An 18,861-nucleotide genomic window follows, 5' to 3' on the forward strand; every position below is an offset into this window, starting at 1 on the left:
CCCCAGTTTGAGAACCCCTGAGCTAAATGCTTCTCCATTCCTCCCCAGTGTGAAAGAGAATGATTTGGAGGGAAAGGTACAGAGCAGTTTCCATGGCATATCCTGCAACTTGCCTCCTGGTTCTGTGGAGTCCCAGCATCCTGTGTCTTCCCTGCCCTGATTGTGGGTGCTTTCCAGGGTGGAATTTCTAACAAAACCCAGTGTACGGTATAACTTATAATAGCTCTGGGCGGGAGCAAATGCCACCCTGAGTTAAAGCAAATATGGGGAGACCATGTTGAACAGCATGCTAGGGAATCCCACAGCTGGGCTTCTCTTCTCTCCACTGATCATGAGCTGTTATAAAGATGCCACCAGGGGCTGCTTGCTTTTACTTGACATATTTTGCTTGCCATGAAACTCAAGCATTTGATCAGCCAGTGTGGGAGTCTAGCAGTCACGGAAGTGGTGGGGAAAGGCCTGAAAGTGGAGGGGGAAGACAGCCTTAATTGGTTCAGGTCAGCTGCATAAACTTAGCCTAATAGCTGACAGCAGCAAGTTTAAAGTTTTCACTATTGCTCTGGCACCATTCCTCCCACAGTAAAATTCCACCCATGTTAACCGTCAGGGTGGTGTCTTGTGTGTCCTGAATGAATCACAGCTTGGTATGTATTCTGATGCCCTTAATGCTTACCCATAGTTCCTTGAGAGGCACAATTAGCCCTTAGGTGCTTTTCAAATACACCGCTACCTTGATATAACGCGACCCAATATAACACAGAATTTGGATATAACGTGGTAAAGCAGTGCTCCGGGGGGGCGGGGGGGGGCTGCACACTTCGGCGGGATCAAAGCAAGTTCAATATAACACGGTTTCACCTATAACGCGGTAAGATTTTTTGGCTCCCGAGGACAGCGTTCTATCGAGGTAGAGGTGGACTCAAAGCAGGACATGCCCTGCTTCTGGATATAGTTCTAACAAACATTGGGTGCCACTGTAAAGAAATAATATTGCATTCAAGTTTGCATAATGCCTGTGTTGCTTTAAAGTATGCCAAGTCTGAATTGGATCCTGTGTGTGTGTGTGTGTGTAGATTTGTATTTATTGAAATAATCTCGTTGGACTTGTTCCTGCAATAGCACTTTATTTAATTTTGTTCTGCAGTTTTGAAAGAAGGCAGACAGTTTACATATGAGAAAGTTGACTTGACCAATATTAAGGCCATGCTGAATAGCAACGATGTCAGCGAATACCTTAAGATCTCGCCACGTGGACTGGAGGTAGGGTGTCATTTGATTATTTCAATGTAGAATTCTGTTTTGAAGAAAGCTACAAGAGATCACCATTTCAGTTCACTTTTTGTTCCCATTTTTTTACCCTTCAAAGAATCAACAAGTCTGTATTTCTGAGCTCTCTACAAAACTAGTGAAGGAATTCTGTTTTGGCAGTGGACTGTAATGTCTCTAACCTGCTTTTAGTACCAGAAATGACCACTGTAAAACTTCACCCACTCTTTAGATCCATCTGGTCCTTCTCCCATGTAGTGCAGAACTGTTCCCTACAGTAGATTTTTGTTTGTTTGTTTGTTCTATTATTATTTTTTCTATTGTCCTGTCTAATCTTAAAAGCCCAAAGCAACAGGGATTCCGTTTCCTTAGAGAAAGTACCTCTCACCATCAGGAAATTCAGCCAAAATGTTCTTTTTCTTAATTTTGTTCCATGACTGCTAGTGATATATTCCTAGAGCACTAAATTCCTGTCCCTCCTTGATGTTTATACCTATCAGATAGTTCTAGATCATTCCCCACTTGGTCATTTTTTTTAACCTTTAATCTTTTAATCCGTTCCACTAGCCCTCTGATCACTTCTGTTGCTCTTCTCTGACCTACATTCAACTTGGTTCAGTTTTACTGAGATTCTATCAGGTATACAGCCTTTGCTGTTGTGAAGGGGGTTGCATTGTATTTGGAAATTTAAGTGCTTTTACAATTTTACTTGTAAAGCACTTATCAAATCTACCAGACAGAATTCTTTGTGACTGCCAGCTAATTACAACTAATATATTTTCCACTTCGATTTTTCAGGCTCGATGCGATGCCTCCTCTTTTGAAAGTGTTCGATGTACGTTCTGCGTTGATTCTGGGGTTTGGTACTATGAAGTCACAGTAATTACTTCAGGAGTGATGCAGATAGGATGGGCCACCAAAGACAGCAAGTTTCTCAATCATGTGAGTACATGTGAGGTCACACAGCTGATACTCTAAATATTAGGGTTTTTTTTACTTACAGTGCCTATACAAATGGCATTTTATAGCCTATTGAAATAATTGTCCATATTTTATATTCATTGCCTCTTCCTCCTATTTTTTTTCCCCATACATTTGCACTGTTACAGTTAGTGAATTTAGATGGAGTGACATTTATCTCCAAAAGTACAGCACGGTCATCAGTAGTGAGAACTTTTCTCACCCACAGTTGCATGCCTCAACCCTGATCTGGAGCAGTAGGAAGGTAGTTCAATTTTTATGACCCATTCCACTCTTGGCCTCTGCTCCAACTGCAAATAAGGGTGTCAGTTACTGCCAACTGTGTTTTTGTGAAGTGATCGCCTGCTTACTAAGAGCTGATATGCTATTCACTCATTTGACTTAGGCCGTCAGGTGGTTTTTCTTTCTTTTTTTTTTTCTCCTATTTCACAAACTTGGTGACTAAAAATTAAATGGCCTCTAATCTACATGAAACCGTCCGCTCGGGATAGTTTAATATCTTTGAATGTGGGGATGGTAATCATACTGTTGTATTTTTAGTCAAGAAAGCAAGGATTAAACTGGGTTGCATATTAAACTATTTTGCCAATCTAACTTTGTCTTTCTCAAGACCCCTTCCATAAGCTTCCTCTGGTGTATTCTGTTTGCTCACACTTGCTCTGTTCAGTTAGTATTTGACACAACAAATTCCTAGTGCTTGTATGTATGTCGCTTTTTAAAAAATACTCTGCAGTTGCATGCATTAACTGGTCAAAGTCTGTGATCGTGGGCTAGTTCAAATAATAACAGAAACGTGAGTAGGATTTTTTTTCCATTTCCCTATCTGGATGAATCCTAGTGAACAATGCCAATATAAAGAGTTTGCCTGTTCTTTTACTAGAGAGGAGCAAATAGCACCTGGCCTGTTCTGAAATGCTAACACTTCATTTTTCAGTCTGGCAAGGAATTGGAAGTTCTCCCTGTTTATGGCAGGAAAGACTAAGTTCTGATGGAAAGAGTACATATGTGGAAATAGCATGCCAACTGTTCGTTCCCTGCTCTCCAAAAATAAATTCATACAGACACGAAAACTACCTGAGGCACAGATCGAGAGTAGCACAGAACAGCATAAATGTCACTTGGTGACATCATTAGCATTAATACTGGTGGTTTCATTCTTCATTTCAAGCAGGTGTCTTGCCAGTCACATCTAGTTACTCAATCTGCCTTGCAAAATTCTATTTACCTGTGACAAGTTTTATGGGGGAATAAAAGGTTTTTGGGGGTTTTTTTTATGATCTTCACAGCAAAGGCCATTGTGTCTTCACAGTAAAGGCAAATGCCTTTGTGATGTGGCTTTTTTGTTTTTGGTTGGTTTTGTGTGTAGGGTTTTGTGTGTGTATCTTGGTTTGTAAATTTTCAGGCTGTTGAAAACTCAGGTGTACTCAGGCAAGAAGGAGGTAGTGTAAAGGTTGCCATGGAAGCCTTGTTTTCAGAGTTGCCTGATTTGTATTCTCCACCTGAACACTACTGTTAAAGTTCCTTCTATTCTGCTTTTTTCTTTTTTAATGGAATCTGTCACAACGCTTTTAATAGCAAGTGTGTTCCGCTTACAAATAAGGATGGCTTTTAGAATTGTTACCTTTGCAACCTCACCCGGCATCTGAAAATCCAACTTTCTGGCTCGCCCATAATCACTATTAATAGTTCTGCAATGGAAATGTATAGGCCTGTCCTGTTGCCTCTGAGGCCAGTTAGCATTTTACCATTGACTTGGGTGGGCCCAGGGTAAGATCCTTAGTTGACCATTCTGTTTGTGCACGAGCCAGAAAAATAATCCAGGTCTCCTCTATTGCGTTGGCTCTGCAGAGCTAACAGGCATATCAAGTAGTAGAAGCCGATTCCTTGGTAAAGTCAGCAGGCAACAGATCTGCTTGCTATCCAGTCAGAATCCTGAAATTTGTGAAAATTTTTCATATTACCATAGTCATTTCTCTGGTCGTCTTAATACTTTAAGATAAGGGGGCAGCTTGTGTGGAGTTTTGTTTTGTGTTTTTATGTTCTGATACAAGAATGACCAGAGTTAAAACTGCTCAGTTCCAGCTTTTGTAGAAAAAAAATGATTCCAAAACCTGATGTACGTCATAGACCAAATCCTGTGATGTGATGTAGATGTCAGTGTTGATGAATGTAGGTTGGTAAGTGCCAAGGGAACGGAAGAGAAGGATATAGCGAGAAAAGCAGCTAACAGGACGGTGTAAGAAGGAATAAGATAAAGTAGATTCCCTGCCCCCATTAGTTCCTCTTCCTGCTATCCTCTCCCTTACATTCATTCATGTAAGTTACTTCCCCTTGTTGGCATATAATTTACACATCCGATTACATCATCTCTAAATATGGCCCCTTGCCTACTGCACAGTATTGCAAAAGAAATGTAAAAAATTGCAAGCCTGTCTTGAATACCAGAAGTTGTCAACACTGACTGTAATGGAAACCGTTTGTGAAATGGAACAGCAACCCACCAGCCCTTAAACTATAAGAGGCTTAAAAGATTTTTCCCACTCACCATAAGTAGCTTGACAGTTTGGGGGTTAGGTTTTTTTTCTGTCTGATGTGCGTCCTGTGAGGAATCTCTAAGTAGGGAGAACTGAGATAATGTCTCTATTTAAGGGTTAGAAGTTTGCTTTACTACACTTTATTTTTCCCTTGATTGGATATTTCTGGTATTTTCTGTTTAGCAGATTTTAATTTATCTTAGAAATGGGGGTTAGGGCTGTGTGTTTATTTATATTAATAATAATAATAAAAAAAACCTCCCCACCATCTTCACCTCAAATTATGCCAGCCAGGCTTATCAGGTAGACACATGCTCTTCGTGTACGTGCAACGTGCTTTTTACATCCTTCCTGCACCAATGTTGGCGCACAGGGCGGAAACCAGTCTCTTCTATTGCTGTCTGTCATTTGCTGCTGCTTCTGTTGGCTCTGTGTTGTTGAGATGGACTAGTCTACCCTCCCTGCTAAGGGGGCGTTCTTAAGAAGTCTCACAGGTGCCCTCACGTCTTCACACCATTTGGTCTCCATTTGACAGTTTCATGTTGGAGTCTGTGCATTGGTATCCAAAGTACATGACCCAAATATGTCCAGCAGTGCCTTCTGATTCCGGAGCAATTTGCTCCTGGTTGGTGACTTTTCTTCGCTGGTGATGAAGTCTTTCCAACCAATGTCCAGAATCTTTTGTAGGCACTTACTTTTGAATGCATCTAGTTTTCTAACCTTTTAGCAGATCTCCAGTTCTTGCAGCCCTATGTTAGCACCAAGATTACGTTTGAATTGAAAATTGTCAGTTTTGTTCTGGTGCTGAATATCTTTGATTGCCATACGTTGTTAAGTTTACTAAATACTGTGGATGTCTTTCCTATCCTTGATGTCACTTCCTTCTTGAGGTATCCGTTAACTAATATGGTACTACCCAGTAGATGAGTGCTCTTCTTGATATTTTTGACCAGGGTGGATTTGATTTAAATCATGATTTAAATCACTAGTCAGGAAGACTCAATTGAATCATGGATTTCTACATAAAAGTGCATTTTTGTTGGTTGTTATAACCTTAATACATATACTTCACAACTTCCAGAGATAGATGTAGGTTTCATTTTTAGAAAGTACACACTATACATTTTTAAAGTGATTTATTTTGAAAACTTTTCAGATTAGTTTTTAGAGCTATATCAGAAAATGAATGATTGGTTATTTCATTTATCAAAGGTAATTGAAGCAGATATTTATGAAGTCATTGGGAGGTGAACTATCTCCAGTTCAACAGGTTAATCATTAATATTTGGATGATTTTCTTGCCATGCTGTATTAGGAGGAGAACATCACCAGACAGATATTTTAAATTGTTTTATTTAACTAAAACAACAACGTTATGTATTCTGGATTTTTTTCTTCAACAGCAAACATAATATTTTAACAAAACAAGCATATGCATTTTTGAATTTAGTTAAATATTCAATATTTTTAAAATCAGGATTGTTTTTCTTAATTGTTTTTAACTAAAAATAGTTTTATCTCCATATGTTATTATCTCATAGAACTGGAAGGGACCCCGAAAGGTCATCGAGTCCAGCCCCCTGCCTTCACTACTAGGACCAAGTACTGATTTTTGCCCCAGATCCCTAAGTGGCCCCCTCAAGGATTGAACTCACAACCCTGGGTTTAGCAGGCCAATGCTCAAACCACTGAGCTATCCCTCCCCCCATATAAATGAAATATTTTAAAAACCTAAATAAATAAATCGACTGTCAGCCAGGTCAACATGAGAAACTTAAAATATTGGCTTCTGCAGCTAACTCAGTCGTCTTCACCTTCATTTTCCTGTTTGTTCATAATCTGGAAAAGAAAAACAAGCTTTCCTACTTTTTCAGGTCCCAAACGATTTCTCAGTTTGGAATGAATTAGTCCAAAGGAAGAAAATATTCTTTCTACACCGGCAGAAGAAGCTACTGCTGTTAAAAGTGAGAGGATCACTTCAAGAGTCTCTGAATCCAAGTGCTTAAGTGACCCACCAGTTCACTGGTGTGACTTTCTTTAAAATATCATCAACAAACATATATTTCTTGAATGGTTCTTATTCCCAAACTGGGACTCTTTGACAGCCTGCTGCCATTATAGGTTTTTCCTTCTAGTGAGAAAATGGTATGGTAGCTCTCAAATCAATGAAGGCTACATTCAGAAAGATCTCAAGCCTTCTGGAATATGCTGCTCAAATAGTTTCTACTTCATGTCCTTCCCTTCTCGCATTTATCTCCAGACTTCTTCTCCTTGTCCAGATCTATTCCATGCCCAACAATCTTCTATTCATTGAACTTTTTGAAACTTTGCACTTTCAAAGAGAGGTAAGGGATTGACTGTGTGTACACAAATTTGCAGAGGGACAATAGGGTTATTTCTCACCTCTATATAGTATGTATGTATGTACACCTCTACCCCGATATAATGTTGTCCTTGGGAGCCAAAAAATCTTACTGCGTTATAGGTGAAAACGCGTTATATCGAACTTGCTTTGATCTGCTGGAGTGTGCAGCCCCCCCCCCCCCCCCCGCCAGGAGCACTGCTTTACTGCATTATATCCGAATTTGTGTTATATCGGGTCGCGTTATATCGGGGTAGAGGTGTATTTAAAAACATTTTTGCCGTTAACAAGCCTGTTATTTCTGGAGACACAAATCCACAGTCTGAGAATTGCAAAACTAATCCTCTCTGATGGTATCTTCTAGACTGAGCACTGATTGGGTAGATAGAAAGATTACCGTAAATCTAAACAGAACCCCCTGGAACCGGATAAAATTGGGTCACTAATCCATGAACTATTGGAACTAATTTACAAAACTTTTCTTAAACATTACATGAATATATTGTCTCATACTATAGAATTAGAATTTATAATCCCTATCTTTGAGCTATCATGTATCTTAATTAAAACTTTCTTTAGATAGGTTTTTTCCTCAAAGAATTTTATAAAAAAAAATCCGATTTTTAAAAATATTTTTTTTTTTTTTTTTTAATCATTGATTTTTATCCACCCTGTTTTTGACTTCTGTTGTGATGTTACCATTTGACATCTGGCTTTCAAGGATATTTGTTTTAGCATAACTAATTTTGAGCCATGCTTGGCTTGCTGTTTTTGCCAAGTTGTCTCTTTATTTGTAACTTTTTGGGGGTGTTGCTCAGTACCACAATATCGTCAAGGTCGTCTAGGCATTAGCCATCTAGCCATGCTGTACTCGTGTTTGTGTTTTGTTAATACACTTCTTTTTTATCCAGTCTATGGCAAACAGTGGAGATACAATGCAGCCTTGTTTCACTCATGCCAACAGTGAACTACTCTGTCTGATTGTTCACCTTTATAGAGCACTTCACATCTCTACATGGTCTTGATGACTTTAGCTGGGATTCTATAGGACTGAACAATGTTCCACAATGTATGTTAGTGCAGGCTATCAAATGCTTCTTGAAAATCAATTAAATCGATGAAGAAGGGAGCTTCCCCTTTTAGATATTCTTCTGTGGTCCTTGGTGTGAATATCTGACCTACACAGGATCTCTTGGGCTTGAATCCAGCCTGTTCTTCTCTAAGCTCTGCATCCATTGCTGCTTTCATCCAATTTAGTATCACACTGCACAAGGCTTTCCCTACAACAGAGAGTAGTGTAACTCCTCTCCAGTTGTTACAGTCAGTAACATTAATCCTTTTGGAATATTCTGACAATAATTCCATGTTTCTCTTGGTGAGGGGGGGTTCTCTTTTTCCGAAACTTCATTTAGCCACTCTCTCTGTTTTGTTAGGATGCTGGTATCAAGTATTTTAAGCATTTCTGCTGTAATCTGATCATCTCTCGCTGCTTTGTTATTTTTCAGATTTTTGATCGAAGCCTGTACTTCCGACACCTCAACTGGACTAATGTTTGTCAAGTTGAGCAAGTTCATTTGTAATGTATTCGGGGCCATTTATCTCGTTAACACTTGAAAATTGACTGAATTTAGCTATAATTTGGGAGCTGTGAGACTTGCATTGTTGGAGGAGTACGGGCATCTCTGCCATTATCAAATCCCACAGAGCAAGCAGAAACTCGTCTCTTCTTCCATACTGCTAATTGGTTCCTCCTCGTCAAGGAGGAGAGGTGGCTTTCTAGTACATTGAGGGATATGGAGTTCAGTTACTGCTTGCCCCCAAATGGGTTTAGTGAGGAGTCTGTGGGAAGCTTTTTATAGTACAGTCTTTGGATTGGTTAGTGGGGGCAGGGGGGCAACAGAGGGCGTTGTTTTCCCCACAGTCTTGGTGCTGGCAGCCACTTCCTTTTATTTGAAAATAACTAATATAACTTGTCATTGTCTCAAGTTTTGTCAGCTCTTGAGTTTGAGAGTAGCTTCGGTTAGATGAGCGGTGGCATTGTGGAGAAAACAAGTAAAATGTTGCTGTTTAGATACCTAGGTTGGTTGTAAAGATAATACATCGGATATTAATTAACATATAAAATGTATAGTCCCTTTTCATTCAAGGAGCTCAAAGCACTTCGCAGACACTAATCCTTACAACACCCCTGGGAAGTAGGCAAGCTTTATCCCTATTTTACAAGTGTGGAGGACCAGAGGCACAGAGGTTCAGTGACTTGCCCAGTGTCTCCCAACAAGTTGCTGGCAGAGTCACAAATAAACCCCATAACTCCTGATTTGCCGTCTTGGGCACTATCCACCAGACCATACTCCCTCTGACACATGGAAAACATTGTAACACCTGGGTAAACAATAATACAAAAATTTGTGTGGGACATTGCAAACACCTCGGTCATGCTATGTTACCCAGTAAATGCCCTGATTCTTAATAGTGAGTCATTCTGTCTGGTGAACATAGATCAGAAATGAGGTGCGTGGTCAGAGCTGCCTGAGAGGAAGCTCACCTGGTATCTCTGCTCTTTCTAAGCCTGGTTCAGTTAATGCTATTAGACCTTCAACTTTCATGAGCATTAAATTCACTCCTAATTTTTTTTATTTAAAGGAGTAAAATCCATTTGACCTTGAAAGTATCTCTTCCAAAGGATTTTGAAGGAGAAAAAAGTAAATATGCCTTCATAAGAAGAGCTGTGTAGTTCTGACGCATTTTTAGGTGGAAAGAAGAGTAAGGAAGCGATACTGAATGAGGGGGGTGTGGGTGTAAGTGAGAGAGAGAGAAAATAGAATATAAGAAAATTGAACTTCTTAGAATGAATGGTTTTGGTTATGTAAAAATAGACCTCCAGCCCTTTCCCACAGAACAGGAGTGACTGCAGATTAAATTGCTGTGCTTTGTTTCCCTAAAGGAAGGTTACGGTATTGGGGACGACGAGTACTCCTGTGCATATGATGGCTGCCGGCAGCTGATTTGGTATAATGCCAGAAGTAAACCACATTCCCATCCCTGTTGGAAAGAAGGTATTTTCTTCATCTTGTGGCAGTTATCCTAGCCTGCTTTCTCCAGAGAGCTTTTTTAGAATACTCACAGGAGGAATAGCCTGTATTTGGAGTTTATTAACAGTGTCAGAGACTCTGAAGACGAGGTCATCTAGCCAACTTCTTGCCATTACAGGATTGTTAATTACTGTACGCTTACTGGTGTTCTGTCTGGTTTCTTAAATGTCATGTGAAACTGTCCACCACTTCTCATGGAGACATTCCACAGCTTAACAGATCTCACTTTGGGGAATCTCAACCACCACCATCGGTTATTAGAGGCAGTGCTGATAGCACCACCTTAGTTTAATGTTGCCTGATACTTCCTTTTATAAGATCCTGTTTTTAGTTGCTTATAACTTGGCCAAACTTAAGTCATTGGGGCGGAAATTTTCCATGCAAGATGTTTACGTCAGGCTGATGTGTCTGTCTTCAACAAAAATGGTTTGGCTGTTTCTGAGAACAGGATTTGGGAAATACATTGTTTGGCCCCTGTATAAAAAAGAGAGGAAATTCTGGCAATCTTTGCTTTGAGAAGCTATAGTGTCCCCTTTCTTTGGCGTAGGAACTTGAAATTTGGGAGGAGGGCGGCCTTTTTTCTTTTCTTTTCTTTTCTTTTTTTTTTTAGGGATGTGCCTGTAATCCACACGAAAATCAACCCAAATTTGCCCAACTTGTAAAATCTTTAAAATACCTCAGTTTACACATGCTCTGTAGAGACTTCTTTAGATTTTTAGCAGCTTAATTTCCTGAAGATTGACTGACTGCATTGGGCATGTTCCATCCTGGGGAGGGAACGGAAAGAGGCAACCCTAAAGCCGGCATTTGCTAACTTTTGAATATTTAACTTAGCAGTGTTAATATTCCTTAAATGTAGCTTTCTGTGTGCAAATCAACCTAAAATCTTCCCTTCCTTAATTTCATCCAATTTCCTCCTAATTATACACTTTTTATTGTGGTAAATAACTCTTCTCCTCCCTCAGTGCTTATTCAAATAGAGGTAGGTTGTTCCCTATTAGTCACTCCTTAGCCAAGCTATTCACAGTCAGCGTCTTAACCTTTCCTCAACAATCAGCACCTCCAACTCCCAATCATATTTGTTTTGGTCGTTGAATGCCATAAATATCTGAAACTTAATCTTAAAATATTTTTGTTTTTGCACATAAGGAGACACAATAGGATTTTTACTCGATTTGCAAGAAAAGCAAATGATCTTCTATTTAAATGGGAACCAGCTTCCCGCTGAGAAGCAAGTGTTTTCATCTGCTGTGTAAGTATATTTTCATGTTGCCAGAGACCAGAATTAAAGTGCGATATGTATAATGGTTCTCATTAGTTAAAAGAAAAAAAAAATTAAAATTCTGGGTTTAGTTTGACAGTAAACCAATATTTACCAGTCATAGATGCTATTGCTTTTAAGCAGACCTCCCTATTGAAAGTACTGATAACAGTTAAAAATCAATGACATTAGTGTGAATTTACAAATGGATTTAAGGGCCAGAGGAAACGCATTCTTTAGCCGAAGTTTAATACAGCTTTCTGTAGTGCAATTTTAGCAACTTACGGAACACTTGCTATATAATATTGAGGATTTGGGTTCTCTGGAAGATAAAATAACAAAACCTTGTTCTTGTTGCTTCAAATGTGTGAACTTTTTGCATGCTCATAATTTACTCAGGGCTCCCCAAGTTTTGTGCCTACGCAAATAAGGGAAAGATGGGGGAAGCCGGGTGGTGATGTTGAATCCTTTGCACTTGAACCTGTTCCCCAAACAGCAACAGACAGCCCCATTTTGGACAAAACAGTTATTCCTACTGAGTTGGATGGAGAATAGTGTTGTCACCCACTCAGGTGCATGTGTTTGCCTTCCACATAGATGCAACTTCTCCTGTTTGTAGCCAGTAGAGGCTCTGGCAGACGGTGGCAATGGTCTTGGTTCACATATCTTAATTAAATTTGGAAATGAAGAATCAAGGAAAATATGTGCTGCTAAAATCAGGTGCCCTGGCGTTTCTCTCCCAAGTAACAGTGGCTGAATTATAGTATTGGGAGTCTTGTTCCAGGATGGGATAGATTCTGGTCCAATGAGTACGTCCAGCATGCTCTGTCTGATGTTCACGCTGTCCTTCAAATTGCAGATCTGGCTTTTTTGCTGCAGCTAGTTTCATGTCCTATCAACAATGTGAGTTCAATTTTGGAGCAAAACCTTTCAAGTATTCACCTTCAATCAAATTTAGCACCTTTAATGATTACGCCTTCCTGACAGCAGAGGAGAAAATAATTTTACCAAGGTAATCTCTTTCTGCCTGGTTATGCCACATTCATACAATATACAAATGTGTAGGTTTGAACAGGATATGTCAAATTTCTGGTGTCAATGGTCTAACATTGTAGTCTCCTAGAACATAAATAACTTTGTGATCAGTTCAGCACGTGATTAGCATGTCCCTTTCACGTAAGGACTAGACTTCAGGCTCCACTTCAACAAAGCACTTCAGCACATGCTAAATTTGGTCCATCTTCCTTCTGTACTCGTTAAACTACACTGCTGGTGCAGTTTTAAAATTAAACTGATTTTACCTAGCACAGTGTTTAAAATACACATAGTAAAAAGCACTTCCTGCTATGTATAAACTGTGAAGTTAATTGAAGAAAAATGATCTTAATTAAAATTGGTGTCTTGTTTAAAAGTGACCTCATTTGTGACATTGGCCGTGGAGAAGCACTTTGCAAGCAATTGTAAAGCCTGAAGTGATTGTTTTCTTCTCCTAATCTCAAGAAAAATACTTCCTTACTATGAAAGATGCTGCCAAGGAGAGATGTTGGAGTGGACTGGCAATTCCCCAATTTATGAACAGTTTAAGACCTTTTGGTTTAATTTATGCTCAGAACTTCTACTCGGATAAAATCAGCATAAAATTTGCATTTCTGCAAAAAGGAAAATTTTTCAATTCCAGCTTTAGGCAATCAGTCAAAGTGTGATCCAGTGCAGGAGAGCAGAGTGCTGGGAACCAGTGGCCCTGCTTTGCCACTAACTCACCATGTAACCTGGGGTAAAACCCAAATTTTTAAACTTTGATGCCTAAAGATAGTTGTTGTGACTGGGCCACTCGCCTCTCACAAGCACTTCCTATCTGGTATGCCTGTGCTTGCACTTCTTTCAGCTTTGCACTGCTCGCAGTGCCTCCCACCGGCTACCGCCCTCGTCAGGTGGCTCTTTGGTGACTCCGCCCTCCAGCTGAATCACGCAGTCTGCATGTGTACAACCAACCCCCTTCCGGGAGTACACAATTCAGTAGGGCCTATCACAGTGCCCTGAAGACCCTTAACCTCCTGGCGAGCCCCAGCTGACCCCCGCTCTCCAGCTGAGCTACGCTCTCAGTTCAGTTCACACTCCTTCTGCGGGGTATCCAAAGTCCCACAAATGCTGAGAGTGGGCAAAAAAAATCAAGGGACTGAACCTCCATTTGGTGCCATCTATCCACACCGAGTTCCACTGAATTCACAAGAGTGCAGAGTTCTAGTAGCCCCACTGAAGGAGCAGTGCTGACGTTTTATCATTTCTTGGGTATTGGAAGGAATTATTTTCTTTCATCCATGAAAGTTCTGATGCTTTTTCTCTGGCACCTTTCTATATTAACACTGGTGACTCTTAGTGTTTAGAGATGTGGCTGCACTGTTTACCCTACACTCTTTGACTGTTTCCTTATTTCAGCCTCCTCCCTGTGTTCATTCAAAACTTACCAAGAAAATGACATACTAAATCTCCTCATTTTTAATCTAATGTAGAAGGTCCCTTCAACTACTTAGTGCAGTTTTTCTGGACAGTAGCTAATGCTATCACTTCTTTCATCGATTTTTCTCACCTGAAATTCCTTGGTATTGGTTTCACTTGAGAATACAGCTCTAATTCCATTGTTAGAATCCAAACATATGGAGTAAAGTTTTTATTAACTCAGTTCCTTCAACATTTCCTTTATACTAACACACCATACATTCTTCTCTCCATCCTGGCCTTTTTTTCCTCTTCTTGTGTTGGTTGATATGTTGGATTGTCGTCCCTCTCTTGTATCTATATCCTTGTAAACAGTTTTACAGTATTGTATGGTTTCTGAGACTTTGTGCATATTGAGAATTTTTTTAAAACATTCCTATTATACCAGTGTATATAATCAAACTAAATCATGAGGTGTTTTTTTTTTAAATTTAGAAGTGTTCCACTTTGAAGTCATAGGAATTGGAGATGGAAAAAAGATGTATTGAGTCATCTAGTCTAGCCACCTCTTCCAACCCTCCCCACAGCGTAGCCAGAATAGGGTTGTTAGACTGTCCCAAATAATTTTTCGTTCGTTTAGGAATGTTTTTACTGATTTGTTTTTAATTGTCAATTAAGAACAACAGTAAAGAATTTGTGTAGGAGAAAAATACCTGCAGATGTGGTATTGGCCTGGATCCATTACTCAGGAGTGTAGTTTAGTGATAAATGTTTTTCTTGTACATCTATTTCAGACATAGACGTCTGGCTTTGTTGAAGCAAGTGAGTATCCGAGAGAACTGCTGCACGCTGTGCTGTGATGAGGTAGCAGACACAGAACTCAGACCGTGTGGACACAGGTAAATTTAAACACAAAGATCTTGTCCGTTTGCACCACATTGTGTGAAAATGCAGTCAAAGTCCGATTTCTGCTCATCTCTGGTGACTACCCAACCTGCACGAAAAGATCTGTCCCTTTAAAGATTTGAAAAAGAGTACAGGATAAATACACTAGTCATTTGACCAACATCTCCCTCAACAAAACAGATGTAATATCCAAGGGGGTGTGTGTATGCTGTTGCTAAGCATAGACCTGCTTTTGTGTGTCTTCACAGTTCCTGCACTACCAAATTTAACTCCTTGGTCTGGAAAGTGTCTTGAGATAAGTATATAGTATAAAAGCTCCAAATAAAATACAATCTTGTTTAGAGAAAAATCAAGAATGGGACTGAATTTTTAATGCAATCTGGATCGTTTTACCAAGTCCCCAGTTCAAATACAGTTAAATACTGACAATGTCATTGCCATGATGGTTTTTTAATTGCCTGTATGAAATGAGTTTGCAGCTAAGTGTCCAGCTCTTAGTGACCTGTGGGCACCACTATAATACGACTGTTGGAATTGTCATTCTTGTTGGCAGTTAGCAGAAAGACAAAGGATTGAGTGGGTGTGCAGAATATACCTTCCTATCGCCTCTAGTTATTGACACTGCCATTGTCCAAACCATACCTGGTCTGTGGATTAATTAAAGGGTGACCGCACTAAAAATTGTTCAGCAGCATTAAGGACCTAAATCCCTGATTGCCTCCTGCAAGGAAGGGGGTTGAGACTCATGGGCTTCCATTGACTCTAGTGGGAGCTGAGGACACAGTACCTAACCTTCACATTGAGGAAAATCCCATCTTGCTGACCCTTTTTTCCACAGTGGTTGAATGAAATTTTTGTATTGAGTGAATTTATTAGCATCTGGATGGTGTTGATTCTACTCCTATTTTAAAAAAAATCAGCATAAATTCAAATTTGTAACTGATCTTCTCTTCTTTAGTGACCTGTGCATGGAGTGTGCCTTGCAACTGGAGACCTGCCCATTGTGTCGACAGGAAATACAGACTAGAGTCAGACAGATCTCTCACATTTCATGACACGTGGAGAAATATCATGGACTTATTTCTAATCAATTCCGGCCAATGCTGCAAGGGACAAGCATCTCTAACCAATCTATACGCACATCAAAACCATAGCCGTGACCAGATTTCATGCTACGCCATAGTTTATCTTAGAAATGAAATCTTTAATAAACTAACCCAACTTGCCAGTGCTGGGGAACTGGCTTCAACAATAGATAATAGTTCAACATTTTATGGCTGTTGGTTATCTCCAAGCAAGACCACAGGAGAGTGTCTTTCTTTTTTCTTTCTTTTTTTCTTTCTCTCTCACCTATCACAAGTGCTGAAAAAGAATTTGCACTGGAAATATACACAAAGTACATAAAATCTTCTAAAACAGGGACATTCTGTCTCATGCTCTAAAGTCCTTATTTTTGGCAGAAGTCATGAATAAAGTAAGCCAATATGTCTTTAATGTAGCCTCCTGCTGGTCAGAGACTGTTTTCCGACAATGGATATTAAACTGCTCAAAGACTTGAAATCTGTACACAGACAGACTGGTTTGAAAAGAAGGTGCAGAGACTGTAGAAAAATCCAAATTTTTGATAACTCAGTGATTCCAAAGAACGTTCTGATTTCTTTTTTTAAACTGCGGAAAATTGGTGGTATTTTCACATTCATAGTGTTTCTAATTACTTCAATTTCAGTACCCATGTTTAGTGTAAGAATTCCTCCTGAAAATTATTCTTTTCACTAATTGTAATGCTGGACGGGAGACAGTTTGAAATGTTGGGTATTTTTAAGGTACCATCAATCATCTTTTTTTAATCAGTATTGTTTTTTGAAAGTTATGTACATTTTGAAAATCTTGAGCTATATTCTCAAAAGGTCTGGAAAGAATTCTGAGCAAATGTATTAATATTGTTTTAAACGAATACATGTTATTTGAATAGCACATTCAGTCCTGCTCTGTTTAACTGTGTCTTTAACCACAAATGCACATTGCCTACACTAAGAACCTCACACATGGTCCCCTGTACCAGGTATAGGTTTTGTGTCACACTTTCTTTTTGGTTGCCATTGTCAAGTGGCGATTCCTTTTTACTCCCTGTTATCATAAATTTGTGAAACTTAGTTAATAAGGATTCACTTCAGCAGGCAACTGTGGATAGATGGGTTGTTTCAATGTCCAAGTATAAATGTAGTAAAACCGAGCAAGATCCTCAGCTGGTGCAAATTGGTGTAACACCATGGAAGTCAATGGTACTTTACCAACGTGGGCCAGTTTGAGAACCTCACCCAGAATCTCCCAAGTTTTTACACTTTTTTCTTTGGAGATACAATAGCCTTGCTAACCCACACTCAATAACTTAGACCAAAAAAATCCCCACTTCTTGGCAAAGATTTAATAGCGGAGATTGCTGCAGTAAGCTCTTGTGCTGCAAGATGTTTTTTATTTAAATAAAAAACATATATAAATTTAGTGTACTAGTAAATTCTATTTAATACAACGTATAGTTGGGGCCTGTCTGTATGGGCTGAGCATCTTAAACTCCTGTTTGTCAATGAGAGCAGAGAGCCTTGAGCACCTCACAGAATCAGACTCTTGAAGTTATTCTTTCACTTGATGCCTTCAAGAATTCAAAGGGTGATGAAAGTCACCCCTCTGCAGATGGCCAGCAAATGGCCTGTTCACCACTTGAGGGCTTGGACTTCAGTACTGTGTAGCTCTTTGTGCTGGTCCTCTGCCCAAGGGTGACTTTCACCCCCAAAATGTAGATATTCAACGAGTCTCTCAATCACTTGCACAAATTAAGAAATCGGTTATAAACCCTTCTTCCTCCTGAATTTTCCAAATAGTTCTTTCTTACTAGACTGGATATAGACTAGCGTAACTTAGTCTTCTTATTAAAGTTACAGTGATGTGACTTCTCTTCCACCTCAAAGCTAGTTCCTTCAGAGCTCTGTGTCCTGGTTGGAATAGTCACAATGGAAGATCCATGTATTCTGAGGATTTACATTCTTCCCCATGGATTTTCTTGTAATTTCCAAAATGTATTTTCATGATAGTACTGAGAGGTCCCAGCCAGAGCTGAGCCTCCTTGTGCGGAATGCTCTACAAACGCAGAAGTAGACTCAGTCGTTGCCCCCCAAAAGCCTAGAATTTAAGACTTAGTTTCAAAATTAAGTATCAGAGGGGTAGCCGTGTTAGTGATCCACGAAAGCTTATGCTCCCAATACTTCTGTTAGTCTTAAAGGTGCCACAGGACCCTCTGTTGCTTTTTTCAAAATTAAGTTTCTAATTGCTTCTAATTGCAAAAATAGAGGTTCTATAAGTTCCAAGGCACTGTCGACGCTGCAAGGAACATGTGTGAGTCAGAACCGTATACATCTGCCTTTATAGAAAGGTGCTGATAGTTTCCATGTTTTTTCCCTGGTCGGGGTAGATTGGGGTAGAATTTTAAAAAATACCTACGTGACTTAGGCTCCTAACTCCCATTGACTTTCAAGGAGACTTGGGCCCCCAAGTGCCTAAGTTGCTTTTGAAAATAGATGGGTTTGGAAACTTTGACCCTTGACACTTTATATCTTACCAGCAGTATTTTATTGGCTTCCTCCTCTTTCTGTACAGCACACAAGAGCTTAAGAGTAGGAACCACTGGTTACCTTAAGGTAGCCTGCACAACCGTTTGTTCCGTATTAAACGTCATGATGTGTATGTAAAGAAGGCCTGAATATATAATTTTTTTTTTTTTTTTTAAGTTTTGGGTGGCGCAGTTCAGCTTGACTCTTGCACTGCACATTCAGCTCTGTCTACTGTTTGTTCTTGGAAGACCTGTAGGGTATCTACACTGCAATGTAAGCCCATGTTTGAGCCTAACCCTCCTTGCATCTACGCTGCAATTGCGCTAACCCAGGGCTCAAACCCAGGGTCCCAGGACTCTGGAGCGTCCGAGCCAGAGTCAAGCCAGGACCCAGAGTCCAAGCCCTATTGCTTTGTAGT

General features: G+C 39.7%; 1 protein-coding gene across 1 annotated transcript in view; it reads left to right on the forward strand.

Annotated features, from left to right (window-relative positions):
* RSPRY1 (ring finger and SPRY domain containing 1) overlaps nt 1-16,807 on the forward strand; it is a 44,001-nt gene extending 27,194 nt beyond the window's left edge. Inside the window, exons 9-15 of the mRNA XM_034788805.1 lie at nt 1,145-1,260; nt 2,065-2,208; nt 10,088-10,199; nt 11,385-11,487; nt 12,356-12,508; nt 14,727-14,831; nt 15,797-16,807. Coding sequence (XP_034644696.1) covers nt 1,145-1,260; nt 2,065-2,208; nt 10,088-10,199; nt 11,385-11,487; nt 12,356-12,508; nt 14,727-14,831; nt 15,797-15,893 — 830 coding nt within the window. The 3' untranslated portion in view covers nt 15,894-16,807. The remainder of the gene's footprint in view (nt 1-1,144; nt 1,261-2,064; nt 2,209-10,087; nt 10,200-11,384; nt 11,488-12,355; nt 12,509-14,726; nt 14,832-15,796) is intronic.
* The last annotated feature ends 2,054 nt before the right edge of the window (nt 16,808-18,861 follow it).

The sequence above is a fragment of the Trachemys scripta genome, chromosome 13 (genome assembly GCF_013100865.1).
Source record: "Trachemys scripta elegans isolate TJP31775 chromosome 13, CAS_Tse_1.0, whole genome shotgun sequence".
Lineage (NCBI taxonomy): Eukaryota > Metazoa > Chordata > Testudines > Emydidae > Trachemys > Trachemys scripta.